The sequence below is a fragment of the Falco naumanni genome, chromosome 1 (assembly GCF_017639655.2).
Source record: "Falco naumanni isolate bFalNau1 chromosome 1, bFalNau1.pat, whole genome shotgun sequence".
NCBI lineage: Eukaryota > Metazoa > Chordata > Aves > Falconiformes > Falconidae > Falco > Falco naumanni.
Genome location: NC_054054.1, coordinates 112,010,327 through 112,034,126, shown reverse-complemented (window position 1 = coordinate 112,034,126; position 23,800 = coordinate 112,010,327). Strand labels below are relative to the sequence as shown.

At 45.8% G+C, this 23,800-nt stretch overlaps 2 protein-coding genes across 7 annotated transcripts in view; one reads left to right on the top strand and one right to left on the bottom strand.

The window, feature by feature from the left end:
• Positions 1-1,350, top strand: part of NOS2 (nitric oxide synthase 2) — a 37,720-nt gene extending 36,370 nt beyond the window's left edge. For all 3 annotated transcript variants that reach the window (XM_040578509.1, XM_040578500.1, XM_040578514.1), the window contains one exon: positions 474-1,350. In XM_040578509.1, coding sequence (XP_040434443.1) covers positions 474-587 — 114 coding nt within the window. In that variant the 3' untranslated portion in view covers positions 588-1,350. The remainder of the gene's footprint in view (positions 1-473) is intronic.
• A 6,400-nt stretch (positions 1,351-7,750) lies between these two features.
• KSR1 (kinase suppressor of ras 1) overlaps positions 7,751-23,800 on the bottom strand; it is a 73,533-nt gene continuing 57,483 nt past the window's right edge. The window contains exons 10-20 of one of the 4 annotated variants that reach the window (XM_040578482.1): positions 23,384-23,552; positions 22,066-22,107; positions 21,054-21,108; positions 20,274-20,319; positions 18,859-19,238; positions 17,832-17,928; positions 16,928-17,061; positions 16,359-16,490; positions 15,996-16,131; positions 15,506-15,639; positions 7,751-10,676 (exon numbers count right to left, since the gene is read on the bottom strand). In XM_040578482.1, the coding sequence (XP_040434416.1) occupies positions 10,640-10,676; positions 15,506-15,639; positions 15,996-16,131; positions 16,359-16,490; positions 16,928-17,061; positions 17,832-17,928; positions 18,859-19,238; positions 20,274-20,319; positions 21,054-21,108; positions 22,066-22,107; positions 23,384-23,552 (1,362 nt within the window). In that variant the 3' untranslated portion in view covers positions 7,751-10,639. Of the gene's footprint in view, positions 12,759-15,505; positions 15,640-15,995; positions 16,132-16,358; positions 16,491-16,927; positions 17,062-17,831; positions 17,929-18,858; positions 19,239-20,273; positions 20,320-21,053; positions 21,109-22,065; positions 22,108-23,383; positions 23,553-23,800 lie in introns of all 4 variants that reach the window. The other 3 variants (XM_040578491.1, XM_040578469.1, XM_040578472.1) reach the window with 3 other exon arrangements.

The window sequence follows — 23,800 nt, the reverse complement described above, 5'->3', positions numbered from 1 at the left end:
AGGAAAAAAGCTCTAAGTGATCAGTTTAATCCACCCACCATGATTTAAAACACAGTTTTTGTTCAGTTAGGGTGTGAGAGTGACATGTAACGTTGTTCTCTTACATCTACCATTTCCCCCAGTGTCTCCAGCTGGGGTGTGGACATCAGCTTTGCAGTGTGTCTGGAACATCAAGAGTTTGATACTTCATTGTACCAACAGAGGAAAGTGAATTTTAGAAATTAGTGGGCTCATCACTAAAAACACAGTGCCTGGGTCTGCTGGCTTTTTAGGACCCTTTTGCTATCAGAACTTCTGCTGGAGCACGTCTGCCTGGGATTCAGACAGGTTCATTGTATGGACAGGAACAAGGTCACCAGCACAGAACCAGTCATAGAACCAGGCAAAAGGACCTTTTAGTTACTTAACTGCTATATAAAGATGAGCAAGCTGCATTTAATTCACCTCTTGGGCTTCCTTTCTTTTTTTTGCAGAGCCAAAAGCGTTACCATGAGGATATATTTGGGGCTGCATTCCCACATGATGTCAAAAGAGGTGTAAGAGCTTTGCAACCCACCAGTCCAAGAACAAATCAACTTATGTTTTAGACAATACTTGCACATTTGTTGTTATTTTCAAAAAACAAGGGGTCAGATCCTCTTTCTTATACATCTTAAGTCATATAGATGTATATGATTGTAGGATCTGACTTTTAAACCTCAGCCTTAATTATGAAAAATACTAAATTTAACTTTTGTTGCTATTTATTCTAAAACTTCTTTTAATAGATTATCTTAATAGTGATGATGCAAATTATTTTTTTAATACTATCTATGCTGATATGAATCTGCTATTTTTTCTAAATACAAGGAAAATTTAGTTATTTACTATAAGTTGCATAAGTTATTTACTCTGTGTAAGTACGTTACATAAAGTTATATAAATAAGTTATTTACTCTAAGCTAGAACTGAAATCTTTTTTTGAAATGTACTGTTTGTCTTGGTGAATTTATAAAAAATCAGATTGTTTTACTGTGCCTATTATTTCACTTTAAAGCAATTAAATGGATGGTTGTGTCACTTGGAATTATAAAGTCACACACGTTGAATCTGAAGCAATGTTTGCAGAAGAGATAATAATATAATGGTTCATAAGTGGAAATACCTGCTGCACACACTTCCAATGTGTGTAAGTGAGGAGGCGGTAGTTCTGAATTCTGCTTTCTGTGGTTCAGGTACTTGAACCTGAATTGTTGTTGTTACAGACCCTGTGGCAGTAAGGTTCAGAAAATTCTAAAGCACTTTGTACGTTTGAATTCTAGGCTGTGATTGCCTGATTTGTTTTTAATAAAAGACACCTTTATATTGAGACAAACAAGTTGGTGTGGATTAAATGTACCACTTTTTGCTATTGCCTTCAGCCTAACAAAGTAGGGGTAGGTACGTTAGTTCTCATGTTCTGGTGAAGTGGATTTTGGGCTCCAACCAATGCTCCTTCCCTAAGTCAAGAGTCCGTCTCCAGGAGTTATGAGTTCTGTCTAAGATTAGTTATGGGGTTTTGTTACTGCCAGGAAAGTGTGGATTAGCACCATAGATTGTGAGATTGGCTTGCAAACTGCAAGAATATAAAATAGCAATGAGAGCAATATATTTTTCACTAGTTATGTTTTGACTTCGGCTCTTTCTATGCCTTTTGGTTATGTCAGAGCTTTTAGTTCTGTCTCTAAAATTACCAGGGCTATTTGATCGTATTAAAAAAGGTTAAGGTAAGATTTTCATGTCATCCCTTGTCTCCAGGAGCTGGAATCTGATGAAGGAAGAGTTGAGAAAAAGTCAACAGTGCCATGTGTGTACAGTGTGTTTCACATGTGCTTCAGGACAGCCTTAGACATAAGATCAAAAATACAGCATAGATGACAGGATGTGGACAGTGATGGTAGAGAACAGGACATGTCAGACAACCGCTATAAAGGGTGAAGGACAGAGGAGGTTCCTGGCAAGTATGGAGTCCTGATGGGCGCCTGTTGGTGTTATTTCATGCTTAGTTTGTGTTTTCTGATTTTAGATTTTTGGGGTGGGATGGAAATGAAACAAACTGATTGCACTTTCCATTAAGAAAGCTCTCCATAAGCCAAGGGCTCACAGAGTCCTACGACTTCAAACGATTGCAACAAAAGTATGAAATGGAAGAAGTAAGTTCTATACTTCAGAGCACTAATATGCTCTGTGCCTGTTTGGGAGGTGCATTACTGCACAACCCGTTTTCTGTGCATGTGACTAAATAGGTGAATTTCCTTGCCAGGATGTTTTCTTTGTATCTCAGGCATATTTTTTAACTAATCACTTAATTTAAAGCATTATCATAATCCTTTATAGATGCTTGCTTGGGTACTGAAGGACTGTAGTTCATTTTCATTTGGAGGGTCAGAAGCTCAGTAAAAAAAAAAGTTTATATGCTGTTTATACCAAGCTGAGAGCAGACTGGGGTGCGCTTTGGTAATGCCATGTCCTGAAGATATGAGGCACCACTGAAACCTGCCAGCCAGGGAAGCAAGGGCACCTGTTCCTTCACGGGCCTCTGACATGTTGGAGCAAGAGGCACAAGTGTTAGTGTATAAGTTCAGAAGTCACATAACCTTCGGTGAGGCAAGTTTTACTGCAGGACCTTTTCATCTCAGTTCCACCATTGCAAAAATTTCTCCCTAGCAGAGAGGTGAGAAGGCAGTTAAAGGAAGGGATTAAGAAAACCAGAGAACTGTGTCATGTATTTGAGGATTTATTTAAACTGGTCCTAGCTGTAAGTTAACTTCGATTGCAGCTCTGATCTGAAGCTATGTATAATTGCTTTTCTACAGCAATAAATGGGGAAGATAAAGTGCAGATGTTAAGGTCGGTGGATAATTATTCTATTCCAAGATAAAAGCTGAAACTTCATTTAAGAAACCAGACACAAAATACACCTTTTAAAATCCTTGAGGTGACCAAATAGCCTGTTCTGTTGCTATTAAAGTGTTCGTTACAGCCCCAAGTCAGTACAGGATTTAAGCAATATGTATTAGTTTAAGCACTTGAGTAATACTGCTAGAGGCAGAGGAACTATTCTGGGCTGAAAGTTATTGAGACGACTATGCACCTTGCTGATTTGGGACCTGACAGAGAATTACAGATTAACCCTTTCTGAAGCAATTAGTGGCTTGTTTCATTAGCACTTAAGCCCAACTTACATGGCTATAATGGAATCCAGCTGCATGCCAAGGCACTGAACGCAGACCTTTTCCTTAGCCAGGTTCTCTGGCCACTTTTGGTTATTGGTACAACTCCCTTGTGCTCCCCGAGGGAGCGGGCAGCTCGGTGCAGCCGAACTGCAGGTGGCCACAGACAGTTGCCCATCCCTGTGCCGGCTGGGTGAGCCACTAGCCCTGCAGTATAGATCCACTGCCTGCTGCCTCTGGCCCATCAGTGCGCAGGGCTCGGCCATACAACGAACCTGTTCCCCAAATTTGTTGAGCAATCTAGCACCAAGTGATCACAGTAGCAGTCTGTGTGTACTTTTAACCTGTTTTTAAGTAACATCTGTTAACTTAAGCTCTTTCCTTGAGGAAAAGCAAAGGAATATGTGGATAGGACACACGAGTACGTTATTGCATAGCTGAGAAGTAACACAAGTTCAAGCCTTCCATTAGGGTAAACGCTCAGAAAAGTTAAGCGTTGCCAGTTGAAGCAGCTGCCGAGCCCACCGGCATCGGTGCCGTGCTGGCGGTGCCTGGTGCAGCGTGCCGGAGGGGCGTGGGGCCTGGGGGGGCTGCCAGGGACGGACAGCTGAGCTCTGCAGGCAGAGGTGTGGAAGACGATGACAGCGGACAGCATGGTGGCTCACAAACCGCAGGCTGGCAACCTCTGGGGCAGCGAGGGCAGGAGGAGTTCAGGTAGGTGAAAATTTTTTGTTTGTTTTTTTTTTCTCTATTGAAATGATGTATTATGTTATAGCTGTGCTAAGAGGTTCTCCTCTCTGAATGTGCATTGTGAAATGAGGGGAGGTCTGGGTGGGTGGGCGACTCGCCTGCCCCAGTAATCCTGCTGGGAAGGCAGGGCTGGGCCAGGAGGGGAGGGTATGAACCGCTGCTTTCCATGGGCAAGGGCAGACGGAGCTCTGAGACAGGATGAAACTGTGATGTGTTGTGTCCGGTTTTCCTGGATCTTGCTTCAGTCGGTTCATCTGTAGCCTGATTGATGTATTGTGGGTTGTTACCTGGTGTCTCTTCTGAATGAATCACCATTTCTGTGGTTGCACTGAGATGTTTCATGTGCACCGAGTGCTTGAACAACAAGTAAGGTTCGGTAGGGCCGAACAATGATCCCCTCAGATTTTAAGGTTTAAAATGCAATTGAGTGTTAAATTGCAGCTGTCTGGAGCTAGAAATGGTTTCTGTTTGTGCTTGAATTTGTCTCCATTGAGATGTGGGTACTGGTTGCTTCAGGAAAAAAAGAAGCAGGGGGGAAAAAGCTTTGGTTGTCTTTGTGAGAAAAAGAATTCTTGGACTATTCATCAAAGAAAAAGAAGTATTGTGAAAAGGCTATTAAAAATCTAAGAATAAGATCTAAGCAGTAGTAGTACGCTGTGTGATATAAATCATAGGTTAACAAGTGGTTTTAGGCTTTCAGCAGGAAACAGGTGCTTGATTTCAGTTTTTTCTAACAAAATGTGCTTTGGTAGATTTCCTAGATGGCTGCTAATGTTAACTGACGCCTTACTGTGACATATAATGGCTTGCCAGGCTGCACGTGGGATCTTGTCTCTGAGCTAGAGCCTGGGTCAGAGGAACATCTCCTCCAGTCTCGAGCGTATCGACCTGCTGCAGGCTGGGAACCTCGCAGGTGCAATCAAACCAGGTGTCCCCTCATGGCCAGCTGGAAGCACGGACGGTCACAGTAGATCCAACCCTGCAGTGGGGAGAGCTGCAGCACATCTGGGTCAGAGGAAGGTGAAGATTTAACAGGGGAAGCAAGAGGTAGACAGTAAACACAAACCTTCCCGTTTGTCGCATCTCTGTGAGGTTGCTCTTGTAAACCTGTTGGTCGTGAGGGCTGACGTGCTGGGCTAACAGGCTGCATTGCGGCCAGGGGCTGCGGCTTTTGCATGTAGCTCTCACTGTTCTGCTGTGCAGCAGCGGAGAAGTTCAGTCTGAGCCTTTGCTTTCCAGCTGTGTGAGTGATCCAGTGCCACACTGGATCGTTTTGATGGGAATGAGAACTTGTTTTCTGACAGAAGCTGGCAGGGTGACCTAGTGATAGGCACGGTGCTGCCATGTGCCGCTGGTGCCTGCAGATCAGCTTGAGCCACTCCAGGCGCAGCGGCAACGTTGAAGCACCTCTGGATCCGAGGCAAGTGGCGCTGCCCAGGGAGCAGGCGCTGCTTGCTCCCGCTTGCTGCCCACCTTGGTGCCGCATTAGCACCGTGCCCCGCATCGCTGGCACTTGGATGTCACCGTGGCCCCGCAAACACCAAACTGCTCTGGTTCACAGCTGGTGGAATATAACCTGTATGATTGAGGATGTGGTGGTTTGTTTTTTTTAAATCAAATAACCTTGTCCTTCAAGTTTAATTGAGAGTTAAATTAATTATTTCTTATTCTTGATGAAAGACAACAAAGCTCAATTTATCTTAAGCTTTTTATTGTTTGCATATGAAAGATTGAGATAAGATGGATGAAATGTAAAATAGCGCTTTTATAATGCCTTGGCCTGTTCCCTGCCGGACAATACAGTGCTGCCGTTATTTTCAGTGTAAAGCTGTCTGGCAGCAGTGTAACGTTCCTGGGATTAATTTACACACCACAATGTCGCCTCCGCTGTGGAGGGCACAGCAGCCTCCACAGCCTTGCTGGCCCAACTTTTTCCTGGCTCTGCAGGTGACAAGGCCATGGCAGGACCTGGGGGGCTCAGGGTGCTGCCGGCAGCTCTGGCGAGGGCCCGGGTGCCCAGCACCCTGTGGTCCCGTGGGGCTGTGCCAGGGTTGTGTGTGCAGCCGGGAGCTCCCGCACTGAAATGGCCACGGTTTGCTGCAGTGTGCTGGTGCAGGAGGAGACTGGTGGAGCTTCTGCCTCCCTGGGGAGGTGGTGGAAGGGATCGCATGGGGCAGGAGGGTGCCAGGGCAGCTTTAGGCACAGGCAGGGCTAATGCGGGGCTAATGCGTGCGCATCCGCCCTGGCACGGGCAGCAAGGATGGAGAGGGGTGGTGGGGGTCTGAGGGAAGGCCATGAGCGGCTTGGGGGTGGGAAGCAGCTTCTCAACATGCTCTAGCGCTTCGAGAAACTGCAATGATGGCGTTCGTAACCCGCGGAACAACTGGGCCCGTCTTATCCAGGAGCAAAAACTGTCTTTGGTAACTGCAGGTGGACTCAGCATCTTAAACTGGCCCCGCGCGCTGGGCGGGGGAGCGGGGCAGGGGCCTGGCGGCTGCAGTGACGGGCAGCAGCCACGAGGAGGCGATCGCACCCCAGGGACCGCGTCGTGCGGGGGCGGCCGGGCCCCCAGCCCAGCCCCGGCCCCGATGCGCTTTGTTGCGAGAAGCGGAGCGGAGCTGGAGCCGAAAGAAAAGCGCGCAGCCCGGTGCGCGGTGCGCGCAGCCGGCCGCGCTGTAAGTGAAGGCCTGTGAGACGAGACTTGAGAGAGGGCACAAAACGAACCGTGCCCGCAGGAAAGACACGCGCTTGTATCTCGTTTGTGGGAGGCAGACGGGGACTGGCAGCCGGTATAATGGGAGGAAAGCAAATGGGCTCAAAGGCCATAGACTAACAAGTCAGTCCAGTGAAAGAAAGCTGTTAGACACAGCAAGGGCTACAGACAAAAGCTGTGATGCTGATTATTTATTTTCTAATCTTATTTTTTTCTTACATGAGCTAAACCTGAGACTTCTGTCACCCTTTACTTGAGCGTGTTATTTGAGACTTTCTCTGTTCCAACGGGATTTCTAGAAGTGGGACCGCTTCTGTCACGATAGTTGCTTATTCTTGCCCAGTTCAGAGAAAGGTTTTCAACACGCACTTGGCTCCCTGCCATTGCCCACCCCTCAGCTGAGCTCGTGGGGCAGGGCGGCTTTGGCAAGCCCCCCAGCCTCGGCAGGGCCGGGGCTCCATGCGTGCCTGTGGGCCTCTGTGTACCGCAGAGGGTCTGCGCTGCCAGTCAGCAGGGTCCTGCTCTGGTCATTCCCTCGTCAAATGCCAACCCGTCCAGTTGGCATCACCCCATGCCCGTCAGGCTCAGGTGTGGCAAAGGAAACGGGGAAATGGCAGGGAACCCCCTACTGCTGCCTAGGGCAGGGAGGGCGTGAGGATCCGCAGGAAAAGTGATGACAGGAGCAGGTGACCTCCCTGCACACCAGCCACCATCTCCGTCCCACCACCTCTCTTTCTGCCTCCGCACTTCCCACGGTTTCTGCTCTAAGTACACTGCCCTGAATTCACAACTGCGATCTGCAGAGGGGTCTCCCACCGCTGGCCGTCACCTCTGGGAGGGCGAGCGCTGACAGGCGGGTGTGAAAAGGCACCGAGCGTTTCTCTCTGCTGCCCGCACACACTGCCTGGCCCCTGGCGTGCCCCTGCTGTCCCGGGTCGGGCTCCGCAGCCCCCCAGCCAAACCGCAGCGGGACGGGGAGCGCTCCCCTGCCCTGTGCTGAGCTGTGCCGGGGGGTCACCGTGGAAATCTGCTCTGTTTAGTTTGGCTACAAGGATATGAGGGGGGGAAGGTCAAACCACACTTCCGTAAGACTTGCTTTATCCAGAGCAAAGATTTATTCACTGAAAAGATTCCTACATATCCAGAATTTCATCAGCATAGAGTGCACTCTTTTCTTGGTTTTTGTTGGTTTTTTTGCTGGTTGCATAAACTAATACAGAAACTTGTTAATACTAACAATTTTTAATTAATTTAATAGCAATTCTGGAAGACACTCAGTTGATAGAAAATATAAAAAAAAATTTTTGACTGTACAAAGTTTACATCACATTTGAAAAGAAAATGTGTCCATTTTCACCATATTAGACTCCATTTACATTCACTACTGACGTGTGGCTTCTGTAGCAGCATTGTACAGCCAGCTTCACATTCACAGCTCTGAAACGGCCCGGGCGTTCCCTGCATCGTGCTCTCGCGCCAGCACTTGAGGAGACGGTCGGTCCGCAGACCATGGAACAGGACGACCCAGCGACTGCCGCTTGGCTTGCAACACGCCGAGGGTCAGAGAGCTCTGCCCACAGCTGTGCAGCTCCACTGGTGTCGGTCAGTCGCCAGGTTGTTACACCAGCTGATTAAAAACAAAAATTCTCCCAGAGACGGTGATCAGTCTCTCCTCTCTGACCTGCTGGGTCCCAGAGGCTGGGTTTTGCTCTCAAGAGCAATTTCTGGGTGTTGAATACAAACCAAGGCCAGGCTGAATCAGAATCCCCAGTCTCATGACTGAAGGCAGGTCCCGGGGGACGAGCCTCCCGCCGGCACTGGGCACCTCGCAGCGCAGCAGGGCTGGATGTGGCTCGCGCAGCCCTGCACCTGCGGTGTCTGCACAGACCGCGTTTGAGTTACACCTGAGGGCAGTCGTAGGAAAGACAAATGGTGGCATTTTTTGTTGTTTTTTAAAAATTATTTTGTTTTAATCTGGCTGATCATCTAGTGCTGGCTGTCCTCCTCTTAGCCAGTCATCTTATTAGAAAAAAATTGAGATTATATTGCTTTCCCAGCGTAGTCCTTGCACGCAGGCACAGGAGCGTCGCTGCTGAGGAACAGCAAGGAAACGCTTTTTATTTGCAGGTTGGGCAACTGGTTGCCACAGTGAGCAGCTGTGGGTGTCCCAGCGTTCAGGACCCGTTTAGCACAGAGGGCAGGGGTAAATCACGAGTAGCGTGCCAACGCTGCTGCTTCCCTCAAGCACGGAGTTAGCTGAAGGCTGCGCAGAACTGCAGGCTGTAAAGTAACAATTTGCATCCAGCAGCAGCTTCTGCCCTTCCCTAAGGCAGGGGGGCTCAGCGTGCCACGGGTGCCCAGTGGCACATTTCTCCTCACTTTAGGTTTGTGTTGTGCTGCTGTTATTTAAGCAGTACTCGCTGGGAAAACAAATTCTGCTTAAAACTGCTGACACAGGATTACTGAGAGACAACAAACAGCAGCAAATCTTGAGAACCAAGGGGTGTAGGTTAAATAGAAAGTAGAGCTGGAGGAGGTTTATTTGCTTTAATGAAGGTGGGGGAGAGGAAGGAGGTCAAGAGAGTACCACAGTGCTGCACCTGGCTACCACCAATTTTTTCTTTTATATCTGAGACACATGTAAAAAGTCACTAATTTGTCCAAATATTCGTAAGAGACTACAACCGACTTGCACATAAGTAAGAGCGAAGCTCTCTGCTCGACAGAATTCAGGAATTTTTTCTGCCGCTTAATTTCCTACAGAAGTCAGCCGGCCACACTGAGTGCCTGTCACTCTGCTGGCCCCACAGGGGCTTCAGAGCTCCCCTCCCTGCAGCCCTCGCAATGGTGGTGAACGGTCTGTGGGGCTGTAACGTGCTAGTGCTGTTGGAGACATGAAACTTGGTGACTTCCAGAGAGCCCTAACAAACTACCTCAACAAAACGAAGCGCTGTAAGGACAGAAAGGATCTGAATGTTCCTTGTATCGTGAGGGCTATCCCCCTACCCGGGCTGGCAGGAGGCGGCAGAGGAATGTGATTGGGAGGCACAAGGCAGCCTCTGTCGATGCTGCTTGCAATTAATTTGCAAGTGGGATGATGCATCTGTTACCTTAAATGCAGTAATCAGATGTATCCTTTATAACCTCCATCTTACACATTGGAGGAGGGTGTAGGAGGTTATTCTTGTCTTAAAATTAACCTTTGAAACAGGTCTGAGCTGTTGGGTTGAGTCAGGTCCTTTAGATCCAGATGTCACCTTCCTGGCTGTGAGATTTCTCTCATTGTTAAGTTTTCCCCAGAGCAACTGCTTTAGGCCCAGGCTTCTCAGCTTGCAGACTTCAACGTGACCGGCTGCAGGAGCTGGGGATGCTCTGTGTGTGTGGAATGACTTCGCATCTCTGAACAAGCTCTGTGCACTGAGACCCAATTTAATGCATTATTTAGGGATGCCATTTTCCCTTGCCTTGACTCTTCCTGCAGTGCCGGAAAATGTCTTTTCTTCTACAAATGAAATGGTGATCAGGGCAGTAAGAGTCAAGTCTGGCTGGTCAGTGTTGTAATTCCAGAAATGCTGCTGGTTTAGGGGGCTAGAACTTGTTGTGCCTAAAGCTAAAAAAGTAGAGTTTGACCCTTGTACCCAGAGCTGTAACAAGCCTCGGTTTTATTTTTGCAAAGGCCAGCAAGTCTTCAGCTTCCTATGGGATTGTGTGAGAACAAGCAGCTGCATTGTAGAAGAGCACTTGAGTCTTCAGTTGAGACACAGCCTCACACGATCAGAAACTCTCCTAGCGATAGGTTTGCACCAGGGTAACCCGGAGCTTGGGCCAACCCTGCTGAAACAAACCTCAGGGCTCAGCGATCAGTTTGGGCAAACCACGATGCAACAGATGGATTTTTACCTTAATGAAAGAAAAATGCAAGCTGGCACTCCAGCCCTTCACGCGAGATGCAGTGCCGTTCTGAAACAAGCCAGTTCCATTTCTCTCAGGGAAAACAAACGCTTTGAGGCAGAAGAGAGCTCCTGTTTAGCACAGACACAAGAAGGAACCAGAAACAGTTCTTCTTTTTTTCAGTGCTATCTGAAAATGGCTGTAGTTAAACTTGATTCACTGTTTATTATGTTTAAAAAAATATAGTTCACACAAAAGTATCATGTAAACATTCTTTAAATAACTGCTGGTGCTCGGGCAGAATGCAGACTTTACAGAGACCACGGGACTGTGAACTGATGGTCGTGCGGCCTTCAGCTTGGAAGATTCAGTGAAGATTTCTGACGCTTTGTGTAAGTAGGCAGACAATGTTATCACAAGACAGTTACACACCATGCTATATCTTTTGATTACTTGGTTCCAGGATTCCCAAGCCAAATCTTTCAAAACGCAGGACAACTTTGCTACTGTTAATGCTGAAAAGAGTGGAGAGGGAGAGGAGAAGGGAGAGGGAAAGAGTTATTTATTTTTGATTTTTCTTACACAGCTACAGTCCTATAAAAGGAACTAAAATGGGTTAGCTTCTGATCTCGTACAACTTCAGATCACCCAGAAAAGAAGCTTAAGTAATTAAGCAGCAAACACATGAACTTATTCATGCTAACCTCATCAGTGGAAACATACAGCACAAATCTGATTTGCTCAAATTGGAGAAACAGGGGGATTCTGTATGTACCTATGGTGAGTAGAAGCCCAACACTTGTCTTCAGTGGGCACTGGGTTTCCTTGAAGTAGAAGGGAAGGAAAAAATGACTTACAGAATTTTCTTTTTAAGAGAAAGGGGTGTTTTGACAGGGCACATCAATTGGTAAAAAAAAAAAAAAAAAGAACAAACCCATTTCCTCCTCTTTATAGACTGTAGCAAGTGCATAAAGGTATCTTTTCCTTCGCCCTTGAACTGTTAGCATAGCTAGAAACATTTTCACTTCAAAATGCCTTCCTACACGCACGCACTCAGGTGACAGCAAAGCAGAGCCTGAATACATGAGCTCTTGCAGGAGCCCTTCTGAGAGAATGAGTACGTGGGAGTATTTGTCCTCACTGAAGATGGCAGAAACCGCTCTGGTTCTTGGTGCATATTATCCTCTGTCCCTATCCTCTCCCCTCCAAAACAAGCTATTTTTTCAAAAATCGTGAATCGGTAAAGAATGAAAAAAGACCTTTTCTAAAAAGGCACATATTTGCTGTTACCTACAATTCTGCAAAGCCCCTAATGTTACGTCAGACATCTTGCTGAACAGGGGATGTAAACAGAAGCAAACAATAAAATTCAAAGCACTAGATTTTCCGGGGGAGAGGAGAAGGAGGAACTGAAGGATGCTCTTGCTTTCCTCCTCTTACACAGCATTGTAGCTGGTCCCAGCTGACCGCCGTGGGCCAGTTCTGGACACCACTTGTGGCCTGGTCCCCCATAGGCTAAGGGACTGCGGTCTGCTCCGAGCAGAGCAAGGACCGTCCTTCTTTCCACTCAGGAACTGCACCAGCTTCATCCAGCCCCTGACAAAATTGACGTGGGTCCCAAGGGAGAACTGGCACAAACTGGCCCTTAACTCTTGTCAGGTTGCAGCGCGAGTGGAGCGTTCGGTCATCAGCTCTGCCTGTGAAAATGTACCTGTTCCCTTCAGGCGACCTTCAAGCCACAGTCCAGCCTTAAGGACAACAGGCATAACCTCAGACTGCGACTAGGAAACTGCACCCCTCGGCCTCGCCAGACTTGCAGGACATGCACAAATCGCACCAGTTCCAGGAAAACCCCAGCCTGCTGGGCAGGACACAGCACTTTGTCGCTTGCACCCGGTTAGTTAGAGCGCGGATCACTAGACCCTTTCCCGGAGGAAGTTACAGCCTGCTGAAACGCTTCAGAAGTGAAAGATGGCCACGCTGTTAGACAGTAACTTCTTGCAGACAGGAGTTGTTATTCAAGCTAACAGCCCACACCAAGCGGAAAAAGGGAGAAATGGAGAAGTCTGATAAAGTGTTGATTATGTCCATGGGTTAATTTCGTGGTTTGGTTTTGCTTTTCTAAATGGAAGGTGATTGTCCAAGTTGCCAGTTAGGATACAACACATGGAAGCATGCAAGGTGGAGCCCGTTATTGCACCAGTAGCTACAACCTACAAAGAAATACGGGAGGGAAGGGAAAAAGACACCATGAGAGTTAGTTTTCAGTTATTTAAAGCAAACCCTTGAGAACTACATATTATAAAGCTTACACCAGAATAAAGCATTGAGGTTAGCGCAGAGTTTCCCAAGGGAGTTGTCAGAGGGGTTGGGAGCGTGTCTTTAGCGGGTTTTCAATCGGAGTAGGTCTCTGGCTGGCACGGCTGCAGCGAGCCTCCCGGGCGTGACTCGAATATAACGCAGTTTGCAGGGGAGGAACAACAACTGAGCTGCCTGCACTTTCATTTCAACGAGCACTAATTCAGCTGTCAATGCTGATAATTAATACTGACACTTAAAGTACTTCCCCTCTATTAAATGCTTTGAGCGGAGAAAAAATAGTAATGTATGCAAATTGACATGAACCGCTTGTGGGGGTGTTGGTCTGTCTACCCAGACAAAAATAATTAGGGTAGCTACTATATAAGACATCGTTCTGCAGTTCCACAAGCTGTTCAAGAATAACTCCCTATGGAAACGCTAATCCAAAATAATCACTTGGCAGATTGCTCTGGAACTGAGCATTCTCCTGAACCGACTGCCCAACTGGGAAGCATTACTTCAAGTTCATTTCCAGTGTGATGTTAGAGGACGATGCGAGCGTGCCTGTCTGCAGGGGAAGGTGAGGCAGCCCGGGCTCGCTCTGCTCGGCGGAGCCTGGCTGGGGAAGCGAGCAGGTGTGCAGGCAGTCATCACAGCTACAGAGCCAACACGAGCGGGTCTTATCGTATAGAGAAATGAGGGGAGGCAAGTGCTGACACACAGAACCACAGTGGTGGAGTACAGTGTGTTTCTCTAGAACAGAAAAAAAAAATTTACCGAAGGACATTGCTATCATGCAAATCTCCCGGCAAAAAAATGGCCTTAAGTACAGCGCTCTCCCTTTGAGACAAGGGAGGATTAGTTTAAAAAAAATGGGAGGAAATGTCACAGGTGAAGCTGGATGACTTGAAGGAATGGATAACAGCAAAGCACACACTCGCGGTAGCTGGGTATAGACCTGTGCCTGGAAACAAGGTTTGGTGTGCTTTCAGCCAGAAAAGGGGAAAAATTTGTTACTCTTAAATTACAACTGAAGGACAGAAAAGAAGCAGCGATTACATGCAGGTCTGTTTTTTAGCTCAACTTTTGTTGGTTTCTCTTTGAATTTTTATTTACAGGGAGGGAAGTGCAGCTGCGATGGCTCCGCTGAGGCAGCGAGCCCCGCGCCTCCCAGCTGCGCACAGAGGCAGCCATGGGCGACTCGAAGACCAGCGGCCAAAGGTAAGGTGTGCTCAACCCTTGCTGTACCTTTGTAGAACACATGCTCTGATACACACATACACCTGTCCAGTGTAAGGAAAACATATCAGACTGTTCTACTTATCAGCGAGTGGGTAGTAAGCATTCAATCTTTGCTGATAATAGTGTCCCTTTGTATAAAGATGAAGCCACAGCCTTGGAGAAGCATTCCGCATTTTAAAGTTATTAGACAACATAATATATCAGGGATCCAGTGCAAGTGTTAGGGAAATTGCACAAGAGACAAATGACTTTGAAGAGGTTACCAAACTGTAACCTCATGCCCAACAGCAACTCAAAGCGTGGTGCTGAGGCCGGGCTGGCTGCCTTTTGCCGGCAGAGCTACTCAGGGTAACAGCGGTCAGCAGTGGCAATCAGACATAAAACTGGCCTGGGGTGGGGGCTTCAGTCTCTTGGCTCCAGAAATTGTATCTGCTTTGCTTCACTTGATTGTGCTAGAAGTGGACCTGGGAACCCCCCTTCTCTGAGTGACAGGTTAGTCAGGAGAAAAGGGGCTGAAAGTTTTAGGTCTTGTGCCTTTATGCTCATCCAGTCTGAACTGGGATGAGTTTCCTATTCTGGTCTGGTTTGTCTACAGATGTCATGGCATGATGTACAACGGGTGTTTTAAGGGACCTCTTCCAGTTTTGACAGTTCAGAGATGCTTGACCCTAAGACCTTTCTTTTCCAATTGCAACACAGAAACTGACTTTGAAGGTGTCACGATCTGACAGGGATTTATGCTGACTTCTCATGACTTATCTTTCCTTGGTCCAGATCTTGACATAATTCCAGCTTAGAGATTCAGTCCAACCATTGCCGCTCATTCCTACCTGTCAGTTTAAGCATCTTCAGCACTTCTGAGACACCTGACACATGATTACCACCTACTTTGGGTTTTCCCCCAGCAGTGAATTATTCTGAGTCAGGACTGATGCTGCATTTCTTTACGTGCCTGTGGGAACTGGCACCCTTCTGCAAGGAGGGGTGGGGGTTTCTCACATGCTGCCTGAGGAAGGCTACGAACTTGGGACTCTCAAAATTTGACAGTTCCGTTCCAAAGGGAAACGGTGGCACATTCTTTGGTCCTTCCCCTCCTCAGTCAGTACCAGCCATTATAGGGGAAATTCTAACCCCTTCGAGGTCAGTGTGGGCCCTTTCAAACACTGATGGTAAATACTCTCTGAAACCAAACGTAAGCAGTCTGCTGAAGGGACGTGGATATGTTCAAGTAGGAAATGAACTGGCTGAAGCATGCAAGCTTAACTGCGTAATTTCCTAGTAACTGGAAAAGCAGAACAGCACAGTTACTCTCCCGTCAGAGGTTCGACAGCCCCCAGAAAGGCAAAATAAAGCACCAAAACAATCAGCTAGCAAATTCCGAGTGGCGTAAATGTTCTTAACAGCAGCAAATACTCACTCAGCAGACTTCCAGAAATGTCCTGGGTGGGAGAGCCGACGATTCAATTTTGGCAGTTTTTCAAGCATATCCATGAGGGCAGTGAAGCTAGGCCTCTCACTGAGATCAAATGACCAGCACGCTGAGAGAATTTCCTGCGAAGGAGAGTTGTGGCTCATTATCTCCACTTAGTTCACAGGTCAACTGCACAGACCAAGCAACTGACTGAGCACTGTGATTTGTGCAAGCCCAGCCAGAGATGCTGTTTAGTGGAAGTCTCGGGCATTCTTAGCATCAAACAGTATCCTGCATACCAGTGGATGTCCACTCCTCTGTGTCAGATAGGGGTAGAGCCTTAATACCTAACCTGATGCCCCATTCTAATCTGTTCTCTCTCCTGCCCTTTATCCTTAGAGCTATAATACAAGTACAGTAAGCCGCCTCTTTATGTAGCTCCCTGTTTTCCTGATAAATAGCTATATGGCAGGATTCCTGCAGCTGAGGTACTTACATTGACTTCTTTCCCCAAACTAACAGTTGCAAGAACTTGTTTCACTCCCTCGCCGCTTCCAATCTGCCAGATGAGTGCCTCTGCAGGCTGGTTCTTGAAAGGCCATTCTCTTGCTTGGAGCTCATACCACACAGTCCTGCAATGTTAACAGACAAATCAAGCCTTTAGCTGCTCTTAAAAGAAAGGCACAAAACTGTTCCAATTTCTTCAAATAAACTGGGGAAGTTGTGTAAGGCTGTGCAGCAAATCCCGCCCGCCCACACGCCTCCCACCCACAACTTGTAGCAGGTGAGAAAAACGCGTCCCAGCTAGAATCCCGAGTCTGTGACAGGAGGATGGTGCTCTTAGGGGCTCCTTTCTTACCCAAAGGCATAGATATCTGCAGCTTTGGAGAAAGGCAGCTTGTCTTCGTCCTTCCCAGGGGCCATCTCGCGAACAATCTCGGGGGCCAGGTAGCATAACCAGTCATGGGGCAGCTTCAACTCATTCTCCCTCCTGAGTTCAAAAGAAAGAAGTCGTACAGAAGCGCTGCTGCTTCCAGGAAGCAGCATATGGGCCATATGTGTGCTTCACCTAATGCCTTGACTTTATTTACTCAAATGTTTTTGCTGACGTTTTGTTTCTAATTTTCTTGCCATATTAAAAAATATGCATGTGTTAGCCTGACTCTCCAGCTCATTCTTGGCCTTGAAATTTTGTTTGTTCTGTGTTCAGAGTCCTAGTCCACACAGAACCTCCTAGCTCTGTGCTACTGGAACTGTAGAACGAACTCTGCTTAAAAAAACCAAAGAAAAACTGTATATTCCAAAAATGTGTGTATGCACTAAACCATCAGCACTCCTCACTTTACTGTGTAATGCATCAACATGCTTCCTTATTTGATCACTATTTATCATTCTAGAAGTGGACCAAGTATTGAAACCTTCACTTACCTTCCTTCCTGAACCACACCCGAAATTCCAAATAATCCAAAGTCAGTGATCACAACTTTCCCATTGTCATAGAAAACATTCTTGGATTTCAGATCTTTATGTACAATCCCCTTTGCGTGAAGATACCCCATGCCCTGGGAAATATATGCAGAGATGTAAGTTTGTTGGGTTCTTTGTTATTTACAAGCCTCTATCTCTGGGACACTTTACTTTCTAATACAGGTTAACTCTCATTACTCCAGCATAAATTATTAATTGGAAGTGGGGACACGGCAGCTGTCTGACTTGTACAGGGAGGGTGCAAGGGAGCAGATCTTGGTTTAGCGCTCAACTTCCAAATTGCTTTTCATCCTTTACATAGTAGGGCTGCTGGAAGGGTACTCTTAGTTGAAGCATCAAGCGGCTGTGGACTTGGCAACCCCGATGAAGTCTGTACGTGTCAGAACAATGAACAACTGACGCAAGTTTGCTCACTAAATTCACAGGATATTTCTGCCAGCAAAGAAAAGAGCAGCTTCAGAAATGCTTCTTCAGTTGAGAAATACTGAAAGCAAGCACAGACACTATGCTGATCTGGGAGAAAATGCCATCTACTTCAGAATGCATTAATTTAGTTGCAGTTACTATAATAGAGACCTGGGAAGGAAACCTGTCCTGCATACCTTTCTTCATTACTCCCTTTATCTAAATTCTCCCTCCCCAGCCCCTTACTGACAAGCAAAAGGTCTCTTTCTGTCCTTATAGGCCCTTACCTTACTGCCCACTAAATTAGCCCTTTTTCCCAGCCAACTTGGAGCATCTCCTGCCGCAACACCCTGTTGGGCTATTGAGGTTTCCACAACCGCTCCAGCTGTGCAGCCCCTAAGCCCTTGCTGAGGCCCCCGTTGGCATAGCGTACCCTTACCTTAATGATCTCCTGTGCTATCTGCCTGGTTTTGTTAATATCCAGGGATATCTTGGGGTCCCTTACAAAGGAGTGAAGCGTCCTTCCTTTGCAGAAGCTACAGGAAAGAGGAACAACAATCCTTAAAAAGGTCTTTAAAATACTGGAGGGGAGTAAGAATGTAATACTGGATGATCAGTTGTTTTTTTATCACACTGACAGAATCCCAGCCCTCCTCCCCTGCTGAAAAACACCATTTTGAAGAACCTTAAGGACCCCGTTGATTTGCGTCTGTGTGGGTGTACACGTGGTTAGGAGACCTGTTCTTAAAGCATGCTCAAGGATACACAAGAAATGCTTATGTATTTCTTCAGAGACCCAGCTGTTGTTATACTGCTCTGACATCTGAAGTCCAGTTTTCAAAATCTGAGCACCAGCTTCTGCTGCTGGTCACTTATGCAGGAAACGTCTTTTGAAACTGGCAGTTAGAAATCACCCCGTATGTCCTTGCCAGACTGTGAGGACAGCATGCCCTTGGCCTTACTCAAATTCAGCCTGCATATGAACATCCCCAAAAGCTTTATTGAGGGGCCATGTGATCCTCATCTCAACTAAATACTGAAAATGGGAGAGGGGAGAAACTCAGTAACATTTCCCCCTAATCAGCAAGTGTCCCTAGGAGGAACAGAAAGGAAGAGGGAACCGTTGCATTGCCAGACGCGCATGTTGGTTTATCATCACTTTGCTGAATTGGAACCATCTGGAAGTAGATGGCAGAGGAACAACCTGTTCCAGATTTTTTTTTCTCCAGCTTTTTGAATGTTATTATTTAAGAATTCAAAAATAAAAAGAAAGTTGCCAAAAAATATTATATATTCCCTAAAAGGAGACAACCTTAGAATCCAAAACTCTCAGCAACACAGGCTGCATCCATGTCTGCCACCTCCTGACTGCAGTGAGAGGTCTATTTTTATCTATTAAAAAAATATATTATCTATCTACATAATATGTATATATTTAAAATAATACTAAGATGCTATATCCTTACCTGGTAATGATTGCTAAATGAGGAGGGTTCATGCATGCTCCCATGAAAAGTACCACATTCTCATGCCGCGTCTGTCTGTAGTTCATCACCTCCTTTTTAAAGAGCTTGAGGTGATCCTGGTTGTTCCCATCTATCTCCAGCAGCCTGATGGCCACCTCCCCGTGCCACTTCCCCTTGTAAACCTTCCCCCATCGTCCCTGGCCAATAGGGTCCCCCAGTTCTATCTGTTCAAAGGGAATGTCCCACTCTTGCAGGTAGACGCTGGTCTGGCTAGGTTTGCGGTAAATCATCCCTTGCAAGTGTGGCCGTCTGTTTGGCAAATCTTCCACCTCATCCTCATCATCTTCAGGTTCTGATTTATTAGTCTCTGCTTCTTCCACCTGTTCACAAAAAGAGAAGGGAAACGTGCTGAGAGTCCCACCTGGAGGGCAGAAGCAGCCTACCAGCCAGCAGCAACGGCTTCTTTGAGAGAACTCCAGAGGCCAGACACACACATTTGACTACAGCCCCAGAAACACACTGCACAGGACAAAGTCATCTCAGAAGGCTACAAAAAGCCGTATGTCTTCTGTATGTCAGCACACACATGTGAAGACAAGAAAGGCTCTGTCCCATAGAGTTAAATTTACAGAACCAGCACTAACGTCTCAGCACTCCGCATCTCTCAGGATTTGCTTCTCTGTGTGTGGAAAAATGCTACAGACCATTCTAAAAGGAAGAGTCAAGAACCTCTTTGTTCTTCCAATAAATGTGGGCACAGGCTTTTCTGAGATTACTTAAATTCTCCTGTTAGGGAGAAGTGCTCCAAAAATCAACAAGCTTGATCCAAAATCCAGTAATTCCTGCTGAAATCATCAATTCTCTATCAGTTTACTCATCCCTACAGAAACCCATTTCAGTGTTTGTACTACAAGCTGAACACGTGCTTAGGTGCTACCAAAATCACAAGACTTGTGAAGAGGTATGGAAAGGCCTTCCTATGCAAAACACAAGCCCATTCTCACAGCGTTTGCTTTGCAGGACCTACCGCAAGCTAATCTGACCACTGGTAGTATCTACACATGCATTACTTGCAGATTTGAGGTCTGCAGAGCTGCATTACGAAGTCTAAATGCACCAGACCTGCGGCCCTTGTCATATAAAAAGGGCTGCATCAAACTGAGCGAGCCAGAGGTTTGAAAAATATCATCTTAGCCCTATTGGAAAAAGTTAAATATTGTTACAAGTACTTAATTGTTTCAGCCTAGCTATAGAAACCATGAATTTTCAGTTGAGATCTTTGCAGTACAAACAGTGCAGTGGAACTGAGGTAAGGCACACCCAGTCGACACACATAATTCCAGGGCCACAACTATTTCACTGCACTTTCAACATGGCATTTCTGATTGTACAAAAGGGCAAACCAGAAAACCTACCTCTGCTTCACATTCAACTCCATCTGTGTCTGGCTGTTGATCAGCACTAACAAGAGAAGACAGGTTTACAGTGAAAATAATGTTTGCATATCCACACGAGTTAGAAAAGTGGGCTGCTACACATGCAATTAGTGGGGTGGAAAGAAGCAAATAGAGAACAGATCTTGATAGCATTATAGTAGGTCAGAGAAAAATACAATTACTGACCCACTTAACAGATAAGGACTTCCTAAGCTTACTTCAGCAAATGACAGACAAAGACTTTGAAGTGATTTTCAATGATAAGTGGCAGGAATTGACTTGGCAGGGGCATGGCTACACTATTACAATGCGTTCCAGTAACAGATACTCCTGTTCCTACTACTGAAACACCTACAAGAGTGAGGAAGCAATTGTGAGTGCTGGCAATGCAGGCTAAAATCTTCTGCATGCCCTACAAGTCAGACCCTGAAAAAGATGCTTCCCTGCTGCTAAATGTGTCATGCTCTTTCGGTTGTAAAACTACGTAACTTCTATTTCATCAGACCTTTCTGACATCGGGAATGCACACATAACTGTAACTAAGTGTTAAAGGCATGGGCTTCTCACTGTCCCGCTTAAGGTAAAAATCACGTTCAGTTTATAAAACTGGTAATACCAGTATTGCCCTTGCTGACTAAAATTATCCTCTGACTTCTCAGGTTATAAGTTCAGTTTGGATCATAACATAGCACTTTCAGACTGATCTGAGAAGTATCAGGTAAACACAATGCAAATAAAAGAATTTGAAACTATACTTACTTAGTGTCTGCAGCTGTTTCGGGCGGCTGTGCTATTTGTGCAGGGCTGGGAATTTCTGGGAAAGAAGAAACATTTATGACATTTTATACTTTAATCTCTTACAGGTTAGAAGTTTTAACATTGCAATAGCGAGTATTTGTTTCTTATTCAGGAATTATAAAGTAAACTCAACCACAGACAGTATGATTTTATACTTCATATGAAACTATATTCATCTTTCCTAGTACATACATGCCTGTATACTGACCAAGCCCAGTCTTCTTCCCATTCACCTACTTACCTGTAATGCCTTTCAAGGTCAGTCCTTGTCTGTGAATTACTCACATGCCTTCAAGTTGCCTTGGATAACCAGAAATGTCCTTATGAACTAGGATATTTGGTTTTGTCTACACTGCAAGTCATGTATTCCAAATGCACCTTGTCTGCCCTGCGTCACCAGTGCACAGGAAATTCAGCTTGGGTTGCAAATCCTTTCAAAATTCAGAGTAAATACCCTGTACCTGGCATCCTACATCATCAATTCTCCCTTTGGAAACAAACAAGCTGTTTCTAAGGGTTCACGAACAGCTGACTGGGAAAAGTTTGTATGTGCAAATCCGCACACGAATAGTGTTACACCATGGTGAAATCCCACAGGCAAGAGCCTCCGTTCATAAAGATGGGCTCAGCCTTCCCGAACCGACGGTGCCCGTTGATACTTGCCAGGCACATAACCCTAGAGCCAGCCTTTCTGAAGTGGACGGCTGCGTGTAGAATCCCACAGCAGAAAGCCACTGTTTTACACCTAAATATTCCAAGTTTCACCTTAGTACGTAAACCACATCACTACCTCGTATTAGGAAAGAGAGGTGTGAGTTCTATACTCAAATAAGAGAACGTTTCAATTGTTTTATTAGATACTTTTTTTAAAAAAAAAGCAGAATTACTGTTCTTGGGCAGCATGCAGAAGTTTACAAACAAGTTACTTTTTGGCAGTAGAAGCTGGTTAGTAGAATTAAAACAATCAACTCACCTGGGAAGATAAATTGTTGTCTATGCTGAATGTAGTAGGCAGCTTTTTTATTAATTAGGGTTTTTTAAACAGTACAGCAACAAAAATTACCAGGAGAAAAAAAACAACACAAACAAGTTAGAGGATCATCAGTAAGTGCCCCATATGCATTCAATGAATTAGTCCCAACTCACTGTTGGGAAACAGATTAGTGGATTATCAGCCTCCTTGAGGGGGTGGATTTCTGCACATGCATTTCTGGAGACTGTGACAGATGATACTTATCAAATGAAAGCTAAGTTACCAATAAGCAAACAGTCTGGCGGGAAAACAACGCATTCACACTTCAAGTGGCAGAAGCAAATTTACAGAACCAGGAACACTAAAAGGCAGGCCCACGTAAAGGCTGGTGCTTCGATGCTCTCTCATGTCTTCAGCTTTTTGGAGATGCACCCAGAGAAGCTGAAGCTCATGAGCCATCTGCAAGTAATTTTTTTTTTTTTAATTTCAGTGAATTTGAGCAGTATGTCCTAACACAAAGTAGTTGCAGCAGAATCCTTGTACTAAACTGGCTCTGCTTCTGCTCCTTTTGGATAGGCTGAAATAGCAACTTTCACTCACAGATCAAAAGCCGATGTAAAATACAGCAATGCTGAAGGCTAGATGTAGCAGCTATTGAGCTGCATGTGACTTCATTTCCAGATCAAAGGAATTAAATTTATTCTCACTACGTAATTCTTTGCCCTTGTCAGAGTTTCTTGCCTCTGTCAACCCCGGTAAAGATGGCACATTTGGGTTCTTAATCTGCGAAGTATGTAGGGTAAATACTGCTCCTCCATACACGTATGGCAATGGTTTAAAAGTGAGTGCTCATTGTTGGTTATCTTTTGGAAGAGACTGGTAAAGTAATTCATTCCAGTTCTCATTTTTATGTTTTGCTCTAGCAATCACCTTACTCGTGATTTAAAGCCACTGGTGACCGAACACAGCAGGCAGCATGCATTTTACAGTACAATGAGAAAAGAAAGGAAAAATGATGTAATTTATTTTTTTAGTCCTTTTCAAAAAAGGAGAAAATAGAAAGATCAAATCATGTAAGAAAGGTGCCGACATTACTCAGTAATCTGTCTTCTGCAAAGGTATCCTGTTGATACCATTTTAAAACTTGCAGGAACACCGTTTTCTTTTATCAGATAACAAGATACACCTTCACACCTCGCTTACATGACACAACTGAGTACTCAGAAACCTGCAACTACCTGTGAAGTCTCGGTCAGCCCCTGCTTGCAGAGAGGCCTTTCTGGTCTGGGCAGAGATGTCCTGAAAAAGGCAAGCGTACCTGGGAAGTTAAATCGTCCATCCCTCTGGCCCATAGGAGATGGGTTTGGGGGAGGTGTTGCACTGGGAGGGTTGGAAGACTGGAAAGGTGCTGGAGAAGATGGTGTGGATGAGGTTGTAGAAGAAGGATTACTACTGGAGTCCAGATGATTTATTGCTGGTGGATGCTCCTGCAAAGCAAGGAAAGTCACTTGTGAGAAAACAATAAAAAGAAAGAACGAACTCCCTTCAGTGTTTACTGAACAAGAGAGAAAGGAAAGCTGTCCCTAGTCTTGAACACAGCACAGTTCTTCTAAGCGAGCAGGCAGCTGGGGCTGTGGGCAGCCTACGTTTTACAAGGAGAAGACGACACATCAAAGTCTCCTTGCAAAGTGAAAGCTCAAGCTGCCATTCTTGCTCCAAGCAGCAAGTTACTGCT